This window comes from Lepidochelys olivacea, assembly GCF_965140295.1.
Source record: "Lepidochelys olivacea isolate rLepOli2 genome assembly, chromosome: 7".
Taxonomy (NCBI): Eukaryota; Metazoa; Chordata; order Testudines; family Cheloniidae; genus Lepidochelys; species Lepidochelys olivacea.
The window spans coordinates 995,675-1,013,042 of record NC_140417.1 but is presented as its reverse complement, the minus strand read 5'-3'; the positions used below and the strand labels follow the sequence as shown (position 1 = coordinate 1,013,042).

Here is a 17,368-nt window from a genome sequence, read left to right as displayed (position 1 = left end):
CCCGCCCCCAAACCAGGGCTGCCAAGGCACTGACCTGCCAGGGAAGGGGGTGGGCACTAGTGCGGGGGGGAATAGTCTTGGATGCTGCCCCACCCACGGGGCTTGCTCACCCCCCGCCCCAGTGGCCAGCCCCATCCAGTAGCCCCACACATGCTGAGCTGCCCCAGACCAGGCGCCTGTAAAACCAGGAGCCCCTATGGGCTGGGGGAGGGGTCTCTGGGGGCAGGGTGAGGCTGTGCTTTTTGGGGGGGCAGTCTCTGGGGGCAGGGCAGGGCTGTGTCTCTGGGGGGGCCTTTCTGGGTTTGCTAGGCCCAGGGAGACCCATCACAGGGCCACTCAGCTGTGTGCCACCCAAAACATCTTTTGCCCTGGAGCACCAGCTCCCCCGCAGCCTGGCTCTGACTGCCCCCCCACCCACAGCACCCCAGGGCCTCCTCCTTGCTCCCCCCCCTAGGGTGCAGGGGAGCTGCACCCCACTCTGCCATGCCTGGACCCCAGGCTGCAGCCCCCCCCCCCGAGCCCAAGGACCACAGCGCGCAGGCGGGCATGAACACATTTATTTTCCCGAGGCAGACAGACGAACAGCCATGCCAGAGCCAGACAATGCAGCAGCCCTGGGCATGGACGAGGTTGGGGCCTGCTGGCCTGTGCCACCCCCACTGACAGCACAAGGAAGGGGTGGGACAGAGTGAGGATTGGGGGGAAGCAGCTGGGCCTGGAGAGCACCCCCCTGCAGTGGAGTTGGGGCTCTCAGTTCAGAAAGAAACCAAGCTGGGGGGAGAAGGGGGCCCAATTCTGACTTGAGGGGGGAAGCTCCTCGAAGACCCAGGGCTGCCATGACCAGCCACCCCCCACCCGCACCCCACTGCCCCTTGTTTTCCATCCCCCATCACTGCACTGCTGGCCTCCCCAAGCCCCAGCCCAGTGACCCCATAAGCTCTGTTAAACAGGCTCCTCCTATGCACCCTACCAGGCTTCAGGTCAGGGCTGAGGGCAGGGCCCAGCCCGAGCCCGCACTCCGCAGGCCCAAGCCTTCTCTTTGTCAAAGCACAGGTGGATCCCTGCCTGGTGCAGATGCCTCAAGCCAGTGCTTGTTGCCTTTGGCTGGCAGGGTGCCCACCCCAAACATGCAAACACTTCCTCTCCGCCCCAGCAGCAGGCGTGAGGCAGGGCCTGTTCTTGGTTATACACCCCCCTGACTGGTACAAATGTCATCACAGTTAGCTCTTACCATTAACCCAGAAAAACTAATCACCATTTTTTAAATTGTGATTAATCACACTATTAAACCATAGAATACCAACTGAAATTTATTAAATATATTTGGATGTTTTTCTACATTTTCAAATATATTGATTTCTATTACCATGAATTGAATACCACCGTTACCCACCCTTGAAGCACGAAGGAACATATGAATCTTTAGTGCATCTGGCACATAAATATCTTGCACCACCGGAGACTACACTGCTCACTTTAATTACAAATATTCACATGGTAAAAATGATAAACAAAAGAAAGTATTTTTCAATTCACCTCATACAAGTACTGTAGTGTAATCTGTATCATGAAAGTTGAACTTCCAATGTAGAATTATGTACAAAAAGTGCATTCAAAAATAAACATGTAAAACTTTAGAGCCTACAAGTCCACTCAGTCCTACTTCTTGTTCAGCCAATCGCTCAAACAAGTTTATCTCCTGCAAATGTAAACAATGCTGCCCGCTTCTTGTTTACATTGTCACCTGGAAGTGAGAACAGGTGTTTGCATGAGACTCTTGTAGCTAGTGTTGCAAGGTATTTAGATGCCAGATATTTATATGCCCCTTCAGGGTTCAGCCACCATTCCAGAAGACATGCTTCCATGCTGATGACACTCATTTAAAAAAAAAAAAAAAAAAGTTCATTAAATTTGAGACTGAACTCCTTGGGGGAGAACGGCACATCTCCTGCTGTTTTACCCGCGTTCTGCCGTATAGTTCATGTTCTAGCAATCTCGGATGATGACTCAGCACATGTTCGTTTTAAGAACACTTTCACAGCAGATTTGACAAAACGTAAACAAGGTACCAATGTGAGATTTCTAAAAATAACTACAGCACTCGACCTACGGGTTAAGACTCTGAAGTGCCTTCCAAAATCTGAGAGGGACAAGGTGTGGAGCATACTTTCAGAAGTCTTAAAAGAGCAACACTCCAAAATGTGAAAACTACAGAACCCAAACCACCTAAAAAGAAAATCAACCTTCTGCTGGTGGCATCTGACTCAGATGACGAAAATGAACATGCATCGGTCCACACTGCTTTGGGTCGTTATCAAGCAGAACCCGTCATCAGCATGGACACGTCCTCTGGAATGGTGGCTGAAGCATGAAGGGACATAGGAATCTTTAGTGTATTTGGCAAATATCTCGCGATGACAGCTACAACAGTGCCATGCAAACACCTGTTCTCACCTTCAGGTGACCTCCTGCAAATGTAAACAAACTTGTTTGCTTGAGCGATTGGCTGAACAAGAAATAGGACTGAGTGGACTTGTAGGCTCTAAAGTTTTACATTGTTTTATTTTTGAATGCATTTTTTGTACATAATTCTACATTTCTAAGTTCAACTTTCATGATAAAGAGATTGCACAATGGTTCTTGTGTTAGGTGAACTGAAAATAACACGGCTGATACTCTGAAACCTATTTCTTTTGTCTTTTTACAGTGCAAATATTTGTAATCAAATATAAAGTGAGCACTGCACACTTTGTATTCTGTATTAAAATTGAAATATATTTGAAAATGTAGAAAACATCCAAAAATATTTTAATAAATGATATTCTATTAACAGAGTGATTAATTTTTTTTAATTGCTTGACAGCTCTAGTGCTAATGGATCTAGGCTGCAGGGAGTGTATTCATACTAACCCCCTTCACCCCTCCGGTGCCTGGCCCTTCAGTGCTGGAGGGTGGAGAGGGCACAGGCATGCCCAGGGCCCTGAGCAGCACCAGAGTGAAGTGCTGGGCCAGGCCTTGCAGATCGGGGCACCCATCTCAAACTGTTGCTCCTGGGGCAATCACTGTGGGCTAGGCCGCAGCCAGCTGGCCCCACTCCCCAAACCCCACCCAGCTCCCACAGGACCTGGGGGCAGTCTGGTGAGCAGGCCCCATGGCTGGTATTAAACCTGCTTTTCTAGGGTCGGGGTCCCACCTGGCACTCAGCCAAGACCAGCCCTCACTTTCTCCAGTACTGGCTGGGGGTCATGAGGCCACATGTGCAGGGCCAGGGCAGAGCACTCTTTAAAAGCCCCCCTCCCCCGGGGCAGGTGCCCGCCCTTCCCAGACTCCAGGAGTGGCCACTACATCCGGTCCTGCCCCATGGGCCCCAGGCACTGCCAGATGGTGAGCTCCTGGCACTGCTCTGCTGCCCCCAGAGAGAGCAGAGCCCCAGGAGTCAGGGGCCTTGTGCTGAACAGGCCCAGTGCTGCTGTTTTCAGCTAGCCCGGAGCCAGCTCCTAGCCTTGCTGGATGCTCAGCTCCACCGCGACTTGGCCCTGCCCACAGGCTCCCGTCCTTGAGCAGGGACCCCGCTCCTGTATCCCACCCCCAACGGGGCAGGGCAGGCTCCAGCCAGGGATACAGAAAACCAAGGTCAGTTCCTCTGCCTGGGCCTCTGTCCCCTCAGTGCCCACGGGGGCACCTCCCTGCATTGCTGGGCCTGTAATTATGTTTTACACGGCAAGGTGCTCCACCACCACGGTGACAGGTCCCCAGTCCGAGGCTCATGCCAAAGGGACCACCTGGACAGATACTGAGGCAGGAGCCTCTGTTCAGCTGATTCAGCCACATGGTGAGCAGGATCTCGGTCCCCTGCTGTGTCCAACCCAGGGACACCCCCACACCGAACAAGGACAAGTTAGAAGAGGAGGTCGCTGGGGAGGAGTATCACAGCCCGGCTCTTCCTCCACATAAGGACCCTTCATCCTCACCCCGTATGCAGCAGACATCAAGATCCTTGAGCAGAAGAGATGCTGCAGACTGAGATCACAGCTGTGCAAGGGAAGGCTCAGCAGCAGCTTGACATTCACCCCCCTTTGCCCAGGGCGCTGGCCATGCACAGCAGTAGGGCCTCCAGGAGAGAGCAACCCACAGCAGAGTCCAGCATGCTCCTCTCCACAGGTACACGCAGGCACACTTAACGCTCACCCTGCCAGGCCACATCCTCCTCCTCCTACCAGCGGGAAGTACAGGCGCAATGTGACGGACAGCAGCGCTTCACCTGGGCAGGATCACGGTCCCACAATGCCCAGCTGATTTCAGTCAGTGGAGTCTGGCCTGATCCCCAGCAGCCCCAGGCTTTAAGCCTCCGTCTCATGCAATGGTTCACACTCCAGTCAGTCCCCACAGCGACGACTCCTTCATGCCTTGAAGGGTCTGGGCAACCTCAAGATCCCCAGGACTAGGGACTCCAGCGCCCAGGGCCAAAAAGATCTGCCCCTCAGCACCCCACTGTCCGCACAGATGGCAGCCTGTTTTCCAGCGCACCTGCATTCATCCTCCTTCCTCAGCCAGGAGCAGGTCGGACATACAGGGCAAGGGCCTCCCGCCCGGCATTCGGCATCAGCTCGCCTACATCTCCCGGGCTTGCTCTGGAACCAGCCAACTGTCTGCTAGTTTGTTTCCAACAGGCTCTCCAGACACCGCCAGTCTCTGCCCCAAACACTCCCGCTCCCCACCTCTTCAAGGACTTTCTCAGACAGACAAGCAGCAGTCTCCAGACACCCCTGCCCCCCAGTAAAGTACCTGGAGACTTTGTGGGGCTGCGTTATATTCTGGAACCAAGCCAGCTAAGCTCAGCGCTGCCTCCACCGTCCTCACTGGAGATGCTCAAGGTTGGTTTGTGGCTCTGGCTATTCCCCCTGGGACCCAGTGCACCCATGGGGACCAGTTCTCAGCACAGCTCTGCCGGCACGAGCCAAAGCCTCTCCCGCCCTGAGGCAACAGGGCTGCTCACAACCACCAGCGTCAACTGGCTCAGCCGAGAGAAATCAGGAGCCCTCCAGAGACTCAGGGTCCAAGGCCAGAAGGGGCCATTCTATCACTTCCTGACTCCTGTCCAGCACAGGCCAGTCACCCCTGTGCTGGGCCCAGCAGCTTCCAGAGCTGGCCAACCCCTCCCATTCCTGGGGTCAGTCACGCGCCCGACTTCTGATTTGAATGTGTCTGGCCTCCACTGCCAGCTGCCCAGCACCGCCCTCCATTCCCATCTGCTCCTCTCCAGGGCTGCAGGCAGATACCACTGCAGACTGCATAGCGCTGAGCAGGGGCCCCCCCAGGGAGACACCCACCCCACCACCACCTGCAGGGCAAATCCCAAACCACACCAAGGACCTGCCTCAAACGACTGGGCCACAAGCCATCCTGGGCATATGCTGCACCTTCTGCCAGACTTCCCTGGGACCCCTTCCTGGCCGCTCAGATCCGTGTCCCAGCCCCCAAAGATCACATGGACCCTGACCTCGCAGCTCTGCCCTGGTGCAGCCACCTCCATTCCCCACGTCCAGCCCTGAGCAGAGCCTTGGCCACACGGCAAGCTCCCCAAGCCCTCCGGGCACAAAGGCAGCCGTGCTGGCGCTCCAAGCCATCCACCACCACTTCATCACCGACGGTCCAGCTCCTCGCAGACAGCACCGCCGCAGTGCAGTCAACAGATGGGAGACGCCTGCCCGCCTCTTGGCCAGCAGCAGTGCTGAACCCCTAGGATAACCCAGCCACTCTCCATTGACCATTCATCAGCCTGGAAGACTCTCCGCAGCCAGCATGTGGTCAGCCTGAGAGGTCCCCGGAGGACTTGGTGTCAACCCCCCTCTACAGCTGGGGCTCTCCTGGGACTGCCCTGCTCGCCACTGACTGACACAAAACACCCCTATTGCACTCCAGGGCAGGCCCCCGCCGGGGATCCTGCCAGGCCCTTCTCTCATTCCTTCCCCCATCCCGGAGACACGAGATCAGGCAGGCTGCAGTCACAGGAACTCATAGAATATCAGGGTTGGAAGGGATCTCAGGAGGTCATCTAGTCCAACCCCCTGCCCAGAGCAGGACCAATCCCCAACTAAATCATCCCAGCCAGGGCTTTGTCAAGCCTGACCTTAAAAATATCTAAGGAAGGAGATTCCACCACCTCCCTAGGTAATGCATTCCAATGTTTCACCACCCTCCTAGTGAAAAAGCTTTTCCTAATATCCAACCTAAATCTCCCTCACTGCAACTTGAGACCATTACTCCTTATCTCGTCATCTGCTATCACTGAGAATAGTCTAGATCCATCCTCTTTGGATCCACCTTTCAGGTAGTTAAAAGCAGCTATCAAATCCCCCCTCATTCTTCTCTTCCGCAGACTAAACAATCCCAGTTCCCTCAGCCTCTCCTCATAAGTCATGTGTTCCAGACCCCTAATCATCTTTGTTGCCCTCCGCTGGACATTTTCCAATTTTTCCACATCCTTCTTGTAGTGTGGGGCCCAAAACTGGACACAGTATTCCAGATGAGGCCTCACCAATGTCGAATAGAGGGGAACGATCACGTCCCTCGATCTGCTGGCAATGCCCCTACTCATACATCCCAAAATGTGTATAACTCACAGCCTGACTGTGCAACTCTTCATCCATCCACCAGGTCCCCTTCCCGCTCTCCCAAGACCCACAGCCGTGTTCTGCACCCAGAGCCCCAGGCTGCACCCGAGGGCTGGCTGAGCTCTGCCAGGAGCCTGCATGGGGAGCTCTGCACTGCCCCTGGCCGAGGCAGCTTGGACTGTCTCAACATGCCACCCCCACACTCAGTGGGGATCCCACGGCAGGTCTCTGGGGCTGATGGGTCCCCGTTCCGGCCCCTGCTGCAGTGCTCTCTTCACATCTCCCTCAGCTGGCACGGGCCTGCCCTGCACCACGGGTGGAGATGTGGGCATGCTCCACGTCAATCGGCCAGCCACCCTCCCTGGTGTCTTTCCTAAAGCTCCAACCCCAGACAGCGTGAGAGGCAACGGGACCAAACCCGTCATGGCCACCCCGCCAAAGGCTGCCGGAGTGGCACCAGGCGGTATCAGCAGCCCGTGCACCCGGACAGCAGCCCCTGTTCCCCCAGTCGGCAGGCTGTTCTCTGCATGGGGGGCCCTGGCACACTGCCCATTGCTGTGCCAGACACCAGGCCCCCGACTGGGCAGATGACATCTTCAGACTGCCGCACTTGGTCTCCTGTGGCCTGCCTGCTGATTGGGCACCGCCAGCGGGAACCACCACCTGCCCTGCAGTCCCATGCGCTGGAGGGGGGGCACACAGGGCACAGCCCCAGCTACACGGCATGAAGCGTTTGCACCGCGAGTGGGACACACATGGACAGAACATCTCCAACGGGAAAGCGACTTTCTGAGAACCCTGGCACAGGCCTGGCCAGGGGGCGCCAGATCCTGCCCTGCATCACCCCACCCCCTGGGGCCACCCAGAGCCAGGAGCCTCCACCGGCTTCCCACCCCACCCTCAATCCTGGGGCCCCCTGTCCCTCAGGCCACTCAGAGCCAAAGACCCCCACCGGCTTCCCACCCTACCCCCGCAGTCCTGGGGCCCCCTGGAGCCAGGTGCCCCCTGCTCCCCATCACAGGGACAGTCCCCAAGCCAGTGCTAAGGGCCTCGCCCTCCCAGGCCCTGTGGTGGGGGGCAGGGAGGAGCCCCCCGCCCGGAACTATCTGCCCTTCAGGAACCCGTCGAGCACGCGGTCACTGCGCTCCGAGAGCCAGTAGCCAGCCATGGCTGCCACCGCCCCGATGAAGATGGCGGTGAAGACCATGTCGCCCTTGGCGGCCAGCGTGGCCAGTGCGCAGATCACCACGCCGAAGAACATCTGCTGCAGCACCACCACCTCGTCCTCCGTCACCTCGTCAAAAAAGCCCTTTGCCGGGGTGTCTGCGGGGAGCAAAGGGGGGCAGTCAGGGGGTAAAGCCCCAGGCTGGGAATGGCCAGACTGAGTCAGACCCAAGGTCCATCCAGCCCAGTGTCCTGTCTGCCGACAGTGGCCAATGCCAGGTGCCCCAGAGGGAATGAACAGGGAATCATCAAGTGATCCGTCCCGTCGCCCATTCCCAGCTTCTGGCAAACAGAGGGTATTGCTGGGATCACCTCCGGAGCCCTTTTTGAAAACTGGCGTCACTTAGCTCTCCTCCAGTCATTTGGGACAGAAGCGGATTTAAATGGTAGGTTACAGACTACAGTTAGTAGCTCTGCAATTTCACATTTGAGTTCCCTCAGAACTCTTGGGTGATCCATCTGGTCCTGGTGACTTATTACTGTTTAGTTCATCAATTTGTTCCAAAACCTCCTCTAATGACACCTCAATCTGGGACAGTTCCTCAGATTTACCATCTAAAAAGAATGGCTCAGGTTTGGGAATCTCCCTCTCATCCTCAGCTGTGAAGACCGATGCGAAGAATTCATTTAGTTTCTCCGCAATGGCCTTATCGTCCTTGAGTGCTCCTTTAGCATCTCGACCATCCAGTGGCCCCACTGGTTCTTTCACAGGCTTCCTGCTTCTGATGCACTTAAAAAAAAAATTTCCTATTACTTTTTGAGTCTTTGGCTAGCTGTTCTTCACATTCTTTTTTGGCCTTCCTAATTATATTTTTACACTTCACTTGCCAGAGTTTATGCTCCTTTCTATTTTCCTCACTAGGATTTAACTTCCACTTTTTAAAGCATGGCTTTTTGCCTCTCACTGTTTCTTTTACTTCGTTGTTTAGCTACGGTGGCTCCTTTTTGATTCTCCTGCTATGTTTTTTAATGTGGGGTGTACATTTAAGTTGAGCCTCTCTTATGGGTCCCGGACAACGGGAGCTGCGAAGCCAGCGCTCTGGGTGGAGGCAGCGCAGAGAGCTGCCTGGCCATGCCCTCGCCTAGCAGCTGAGTGAGGGGGATGTCACTGCTTCCGGGGAGCCCCCAGGTAAGCACCACCCAGAGCCCCCTCATCCTATCCCATGCCCCAACCTCCTGCCCCCTCCCACACTCTGCTGGGGGGTGGGGCGGGGAGCATGGGGACTGCCTGAGCTGCCCCAGCCACTGCACAAGTCACAGAAAGTCACAGAATCTGCGACCTCCGTGACAAACTCTCAGCCTTATGCATCAGATCCTACCTGTGTATTATCATCTTCCATCCTCTTCTCCTTACTAGGACAGAGAATCTCCAGAGAACCGCCCCCACCCCCAGGAGCAGCTTCCCACCCCCCAGCTGCAAACTCCCCTCCTCCTGCTCCCAGGGAGCAGCACTGCACCCCAGGCTGGAACCCCAGCCCAGCCCCCAGGGCCAGAAACTCCCACCCCTCTGGGCAGCAGCAACGCCCTCAGCCCAGAACCCCCCACCATGCTCTCCCCCAGAACCCCACCAGGTAGACAGTACCACCCCCATGTGAGACCCCTCCCACCCAGAATCCCCCCAGAGCAGTGACTCCCCAGGGCCCAGAGGGGGAGGAGCCAGGGGGGTCCCTGCAGAGTCTCACCTGGGGGTCTGTCCTCCACGCACTCGCCATCCCTGCGCACATGGCCCTCTGCACACACGCACCGGTAGCTGCCATCCGTGTTCTCACAGACCTCGTGGGCCCCGGCACAGACAGGTTCCTGCACACTGGCACACTCGTCCACGTCTGGCAGGATGGCGGAGATTAGAACCAGTGGGGGGGGGGAGGTTAGAGTCAGTGTGGAGGGGCAGGGGCTGGGGAGGTGAGGTTAGAACCGGTGGGGCAAGGGGTGGGGTGGGGGAAGATTAGAACTGGTGGGGTGGGGTGAGATGAGATTAGAACCCGTGGGGCCAGGGGGAGGAGGTTAGAGCCGGCGGGGCGGGGGGGGGAGGGGGAGGTTAGAGCCGGCGGGGCGGGGGTCGGGGGGGGAGAGGGAGGTTAGAGCCGGCGGGGCGGGGGTCGGGGGGAGGTTAGAGCCGGCGGGGCGGGGGGGGAGGAGGAGGTTAGAGCCGGCGGGGCGGGGGTCGGGGGGGGAGAGGGAGGTTAGAGCCGGCGGGGCGGGGGTCGGGGGGAGGTTAGAGCCGGCGGGGCGGGGGTCGGGGGGAGGTTAGAGCCGGCGGGGCGGGGGTCGGGGGGGGAGAGGGAGGTTAGAGCCGGCGGGGCGGGGGGGGGAGGAGGAGGTTAGAGCCGGCGGGGCGGGGGTCGGGGGGAGGTTAGAGCCGGCGGGGCGGGGGTCGGGGGGGGAAGAGGGAGGTTAGAGCCGGCGGGGCGGGGGTCGGGGGGGTCGGGGGGAGGTTAGAGCCGGCGGGGCGGGGGGCGGGGGGGGAAGAGGGAGGTTAGAGCTGGAGGGGTGGGGGAGGTTAGAGCCGGCGGCGGGGGGGGGGGGGCACGGCACTCACCCAGGCACTTTGCTCCGTCCCGCTGGTAGCCTTTGTTGCACCTCTTGCAACGGGCAGGCCCGGCGCCCATGCAGCCAACACAGGCCGTGGAGCAGTCTGGGGACAGAGCGGGCGTGAGGGCACCGCCGGGCACCGCCAGGCACCCACCCGTCCTTCCCCCGGGGACGAACGGACCCACCTGGCCAGCGCAGAGCATGCCCAGGCCGGGCTGGCCAGGGGAGCCACAGCCGAGGTGCACGGGGAGCCGGGTGCTGCCTCAATCTGCACGGGGCGAGGAAGGGGGCTGGGGCCCGCGGAAGGGTCCTTCCGTGCACCTGAGCAATGCTCGGGGGGGGGGGGGGCGCAGTACGGAGTCGCATTCCCTTCCGCAGAGAGCGGGGAGCCCTGCGGGGGGCAGCAGCGCATGGATCCTGACCCCGTAGCACCCCACCCGGGCCAGCCCCTGGGACCGCCCCACCCCCTCCTGCGCCAGGCACTGGGACCCTCCCACATGCCCGCCCCACCCCCCTGCCCTGCCGGGCACTGGGGGGGCCCCAGCAAAGGCCAGGGCAGGGCCAGGGAGCCCAGTGCTCGCTCCCCACCCAGGGCACAAACGCCAGGCGCTGCACAGGCCCTGCCCCCGGGGACGAGCTCTGACCTCGGCACTCGTAGGAGCCCTCGGTGTTGACGCAGAACTGGTTGGGCCGGCAGTGCGCCATCTCCGTGCCACACTCATCTATGTCTGCAAAGAGAGCGGCCTCAGGCCCTGGGAGTGCGGCCCACTGCCCCTCGCCCCCAGCCCAGCCCTGCCCCATGCCCAGCCCTGCGCCTCACAGCCCTGCGCCATGCCCCACCCCTCTGCCCCACAGCCCAGCCCCAAACTCCACCCCTCTGCCCCACAGCCCAGCCCTGCGCCTCACAGACCTGCCCCATGCCCCACCCCTTCCCCCTGCCCCACAGCCCAGCCCTGCGCCTCACAGCCCTGCCCCATGCCCCACCCCTTCCCTACGGTCCAGCCCTGCGCCTCACAGCCCTGCCCCATGCCCCACCCCTTCCCTACGGTCCAGCCCTGCGCCTCACAGCCCTGCCCCATGCCCCACCCCTTCCCCCTGCCCCACGGCCCAGCCCTGCACCTCACAGCCCTGCCCCATGCCCCACGGCCCAGCCTTGTGCCTCACAGCCCTGCCCCAAACCCCACCCCTCTGCCCCATGGCCCAGCCCTGCGCCTCACCGCCCACCCCATACCCGCCCATCTGCCTCATGGCTCAGCCCTGTCCCTCCACTCCCTGCCCCACAGCCCAGCCCCATACCCCACCCCTCTGCCCCACAGCCCAGCCCTGCACCTCACAGCCCACTCCATGCCCACCCCTCCCCTTTGCCCCGTGGCCTGGCCCTGCACCTCACAACCCAGCCCCATACCCCACCCTTCCCCTCTGCCCAACGGCTCAGCCCTGCTCCTCACAGACCAGCCCCACAGCCCACCCCTCTGCCCCACAGTTCATCCTTGCACTTCACAGCCCACCCCATATTCCACCCCTCCCCTGTGAACCATGGCCCAGATCTGCCTCCAGCAGCCCCGAACTGTAGCCCTTCTGACCCTCTCCCATTTATATCCCTTATGACAAGGGACAGGGTGCGGAGCCATGTACCTTTCACTTCAGCCCTGCTCTGGGGGGCACAACACCCAGGCATGGGTTAAAGCACACCCAAGGGCTCCTAGGCAGCAGGGCCTTGGCCTCCCCATCCATGTTCTGTTCCACAGGCCCCCACTAGACCCGCAGGGTCCAGAGTTCTCAGAGGGCAGTGGAACTCACCAATGCACCTGTGCTCATGCAGCGCCCAGCCCCTCTTGCAGCGCAGACAGCTGGAGTCCTCTGGCCCTGAGCAGCGCCCGCATGCCTGGTAGCACTCTGCCAAGACAGGAGAGAGACTGGCCATGAGCATGCAGGCCCTTTCCATCTGCCCAGGCAAACCCAGCCCCACAGGCTGACAGATCCAGTCACCTGGGGCTCCACCCAGCCAGCCCCAGAGCGGAGCCCAGAGCCAGCTCTTACACAATGGCCAGACTGGGTCAGACCAAAGGTCCACCCAGCCCAGTATCCTGTCTGCCGACAGCAGCCAATGCCAGGTGCTTCAGAGGGAATGAACAGAACAGATAATCATCAAGTGATTTATCCCCTCGCCCATTCCCAGCTTCTGGCAAACAGAGGCTAGGGACACCCTCCCTGCCCATCCTGGCTAATAGCCATTGATGGACCTATCCTCCATGAACTTATCTAGTTCTTTTTTGAACCCTGTCATAGCCTTGGCCTTCACCACATCCTCTGGCAAAGAGTTCCACAGGTTGACTGTGCGTTGTGTGAAGAAATATTTCCTTTTGTTTGTTTCAAACCTGTCGCCTGTTAATTTCATTTGGTGACCCCTAGTTCTTGTGTTATGAGAAGTAAATAACACTTCCGTTATCTACTTTCTCCACACCAGTCATGATTTTATAGACCTCTATCATATCCCCCCTTAATCGTCTCTTTTCCAAGCTGAAAAGTCCCAATCTTATTAAATCTCTCCTCATATGGCAGCCATTCCATACCCCTAATCATTTTTGTCGCCTTTTTCCAATTCCAATACATCTTTTCTGAGATGAGGTGACCACATCTGCACACAGTATTCAAGATGTGAGCGCACCAAGGGTTTAGATAGCGGCAATGTGACATTTTCTGTCGTATTATCTGTCGCTTTCCTAATGATTCCCAACATTCTCGTCCCTTTATTGACTGCTGCTGCATCTTGAGTGGATGTTTTCAGAGAACTCTCCACAATGACTCCAAGCTCTCTCTCTTGAGCGGTAACAGCTAATTTAGACCCCATCATTTTATATGTATAGTTGGGATTTTGTTTTCCAATGTGCATTACTTTACATATATCCACATTGAATTTCATCTGCCATTTTGGTTCCCCGACACCCAGTTTTGAGAGATCCTTTTGTAGCTCTTTGCAGTCTGCTTTGGACTTAACTATCTTGAGTAGTTTTGTATCTGCAAATTTTGCCACCTCACTGTTTACCCCTTTCTCCAGATCGTTTATGAATATGTTGAACAGTACTGGGCCCAGTGCAGACCCCTGGCAGTCACCACTATTTACCTCTCTCCATTCTGAAAACTGACCATTTATTCCTACCCTGTGTTTCCTGACTTTTACCCAGTTACCAATCCATGAGAGGACCTTCCCTCTTATCCCATGACAGCTGACTTTGCATAAAAGCTTTTGGTGAGGGACCTTGTCAAAGGCTTTCGGACAATCTAAGTACACTATGTCCACTGGCTCCCCCTTGTCCACATGCTTGTTGACTCTTGGGCAGCACCATCCCAAGCGGCAGGGGGCAGTGCAGTTCGCACTCCCGCTTGCCAGGACACCCGCACGGTCCCAGCCCAGCCCCACCCGTGCCGTGCCGCACTACATACCAGCACATACCAGGTGGCTCTCGTTCCTGGCTGCCTCATAGTAGCCGTCCGCGCACTCGGAGCAGAAGGAGCCGCCGTAGCCTGGGCTGCACATGCACAGGCCAGTGCCCGCACGCGTCCCCTCGCCGTCACATTTACCATTCCCGCTGCACGGCTGCTGGTGCCCACCAGCACATGCTGCCGGGAGACGGGTTGCTGTGCTCATCACCGGTGCCAGGCACAGAACTTGTCCCATCCCACAGTGCCCCGCACCCACCTCCGACCCCCTGCCCATGGCACCGGTCCCTCTGCCCCAACCCTACCCATGGTGCCACCCTTCAAAGCCCCAGTTCCTGCCCACAGCACACTCCTCCTCCCCCGCCCCCGGACATCTGTCCCCCATCCCAACCCCTATCCACAGTGCTGCCCCTCCCAGGCCCCAGTTCCTGCCCATGGCACCTGTCCAGGCCCCCATGCCTGGCCTGCTCCTCCATCCCTTCCCATGGTGCCCTGCCCATGGCCCCCAGCCTGGCCCTGAGGAGAGGTGCTCCAGAAGCCAGCAGGGCTGGTGACTCACGCAGGCAGTCAGGGCCATAGGTGCCAGGTGGGCAGCAGACCTTCAGCATGTCCATGCAGAGCCACTGGAAGAAGTCAGGGTGCTGCTGCTGTCTGAGGGAAACAGCAGGAAACACTGTTACCCCCACAGGGGAAGCCTGTTAAGGTAGGTCCTACATAAACACTGCACCCGGTGCTACCACTGCTGGCTGTGCCCACTGTCCAGGCACCTTCACTGCCCTGGACACGGACATCTGGGCAGGATGCAAAGTCCCCCCCCTCCTCCCCGCACCCTGCTGCCCTGGGCCCTACCCCTGCCCACTCACCTCCACGCAGCGGCTGCCGCCCCAGGATGGGGCAGTGCAAAGCCCCTCTCCAGGGAGGTGGCAGCTGGTGGCCCGTGTCTGGATGGGAGTCACCCAGGTACTTGGCCCAGAAGAAGGGAAGCCTGGGCCAGGCCCAGATCACAGTCCCAGTGTGGCACAGACCCTGCTGCTCCTTGCCCCAGTCACTCACCCCTGGAACCACCAGCTCTCCACGTGCTCTTCACTCTGCTCCAGCAGCTGGTGACACGCAAAGTCCGACTTTCCACACACGCTCTCCAGCACCTCCAGCAGGCGCGTCTCACTGCGCAGGAACAGGGGTCAGGGCATTGTAGACACTGCCCATAGCACCTCCCCAGCCCAGGCCATCAGCCCACAGGACCCTCCTCCCCGCCTCGCCCACCGGACCCCATAGCGCTCCCGCAACAGACCAGCAGCCCCCAGGCCCCATCAAGACCAGCAGCCCCCACAGTGCCCTCTTCTCTGTGACAAAGTGGGAGGTTTTTTCGTAATGTTTTGCATGAATCCTGTGTGTGCCTCAGTTTCTCTGTGTGTTACCTCAATGCCTAGGTGGTGGGACAAAAGTGTGTGATTTTTGCTGAGACCCTAGTGGGCAGGTGGGGCTGCCTCTAGCTGTCTGCATGTAGACAATGGCCAAAACACTCCATAACCTGGCAACTGATGGTCTGACAAGTTGGAGCAAAGTGAGAGGTGGTGACCAGGTGACCTGTTTGCCCAGGAAGGAAGAGGAGCCACGGGTGTGTCTGAGGCTGAGCTGGTGGAAGCTGGGTGGGCCGACTCCTGGCTTGGGACTGAGGGGGAGAGCCCAGGGCCCTGGATCCCCCCCAAGCTGGATTTTGCTGCAGGTCCCTGATTTCTGTGCTCACAAGCTCTGTTCTACACTGGGTTCCAGACATCTAGCAACCCATCTGTGTCACATGCTGGCTGGGAGTCACTGCTGGCTGCAGAGTGGGGGGCAGGGCATTTTGGGGGTACGTGAGTCCTGTCCAGGGGGACTCGCTACAGGGAGCGAACGGGGCGAGCAGGAGGCTGACCGCTCCAAGGTCGGACCCAAGAAGTGCCGAAGCCAGGCAGGCTCCTTGTCCTGGTGAGTGTGGCCCTGAGGCTTCATGCAGAGCCATTCCCGAGCACTGAGACTGACTCCACCGCACCCACTGGCCCCATAGCAACCCCCCACCCAGACCACCAGCCCCACGACCCAACCTATGGTCTCATAGTCCTGCCCCTGCCTGGGCCATCAGACCCATAGTGCCCCTCTCCTTCCCTGACCAAACTGCCAGCTCCATAGCACCCCCAACCAGACTAGCTCCTTAGCACCCCTTTGCCCAGACCACCAGCCCCACAGTGCCCCTCAGACCACCAGCCCCATAACATCCTCCTCCCTCCCATGACCCTCAGTCTCCCCTGACCTCCCCCTTGTCCCATAGTCCCCCCTTGCCTTGACCACCAGCCCTATAGGGCCTCCCTCCTCCCTGACCCAGCCCGCCAGGCCCATAGCACCCCCACACCAGATCACCAGCCCCCTGGTGTCTCCCCCCAAAACTACTGGTCCAGCCCCCAGCTCATGATAGCAGCTGGAGCTCCAGGAAGCCTGCTCTCTGTGAGATCTTCACCTCCAGGGTAGAGCCCCAGACTGGAGGGCGGGGCAGCACTGAGCTCCTGTCCACACACACACACCCCTGTGGGTGAGCTGCGGCAGGAGTCGGGCAGCGCTCCCCCTGCCTATCATGCCACCCGCTCACCTGTGCGCATATTTCGCCAGCTTCTCCTCCTCCCAGGCCGTGTTCCCTCCCCCGAAATTCTCCCGCTCAGTCCGCTCCAGGCCCTAGGGAAGCAAGGGAAGGTCACAGCCCCAGGCCCAGTCCCACAGCAAACCCCTCCGAAACCACGCACCCAGCCCCACCCCAGCAACAATCCTAGCCCAACCCTAGCACCCTCCCAACCCAGCTATGCCCCATAGCCCCAACCCCACGCTCAGCTTCTCCCTTGGGGGGGGGCAGTGCTGTGTGGGGAACCCAGCACTAGTGCCCATGGGGGGCACCAATCCTGCTGCACTCAGGGACTGGTCCTGGGAAACACCCAGCCGCCTCCCTCTGCCCCACAACCCCGCACCTTGAGAAAGCTGCTGGCGAGGTCCCGGCAGGTCTGGCAGGGCTCAGGTAGGGAGGAGCCTGTGCACCAAGGGCCCAGCAGCAGCCCCAGCAGCAAGGGCAGGAGCCTTCTCCCACGCAACCCCATCCTCAGGGCAGCGGCAGGCTGGGGAGAGAGCAGCAGCCCTGACACACAGGCCCGGCTAGGGGGCACGGGGCCTGGCACAGCCCTTCCTGGGCAGCCAGCTGGGGCCGCGTGGGGGCACGAGGCAGGTCCCAGACGATGCCCCTGAAGCTTTATCCCCCTCCCACCTGTGGGGCTCCAGCACCGAATGGGGGTCGCGGGCCCTCCCCCCAATTCCGGTTCCCACACTGCGCCGCTCCATAGGAGCTGGGGGAGGAGACCACCTGGCAGGGGGGCCAGGCGGGACTGGGGGGGTGGGGCCAGACTCAGGGGGGCCAGGCGGAACTGGACTCAGGGGCACTGTAGGGGCGGGGGGGGAGGGCTGGGAGGAGTGGGGGGGGAGGGCTAAGGGCGTGGGGGGGGCGGGGCTGGACCAGAGGGGCAGGGACCTGCGGGGGGGCT

General features: G+C 59.5%; 1 protein-coding gene across 1 annotated transcript; it reads right to left on the bottom strand.

The window, feature by feature from the left end:
* Positions 1–1,655: 1,655 nt before the first annotated feature.
* CRELD1 (cysteine rich with EGF like domains 1) lies at positions 1,656–17,197 on the bottom strand. Its single transcript, XM_084634692.1, has 10 exons — positions 16,805–17,197; positions 16,435–16,517; positions 14,865–14,975; positions 14,371–14,462; positions 13,815–13,991; positions 12,171–12,266; positions 11,015–11,098; positions 10,378–10,473; positions 9,521–9,664; positions 1,656–7,937 (listed from the first exon to the last, which is right to left on the bottom strand). The coding sequence occupies exons 1-10, from the start codon at positions 16,928–16,930 to the stop codon at positions 7,717–7,719; spliced, it is 1,230 nt and encodes a 409-aa protein (XP_084490818.1). The 5' UTR covers positions 16,931–17,197; the 3' UTR covers positions 1,656–7,716.
* Between the last annotated feature and the right edge of the window lie 171 nt (positions 17,198–17,368).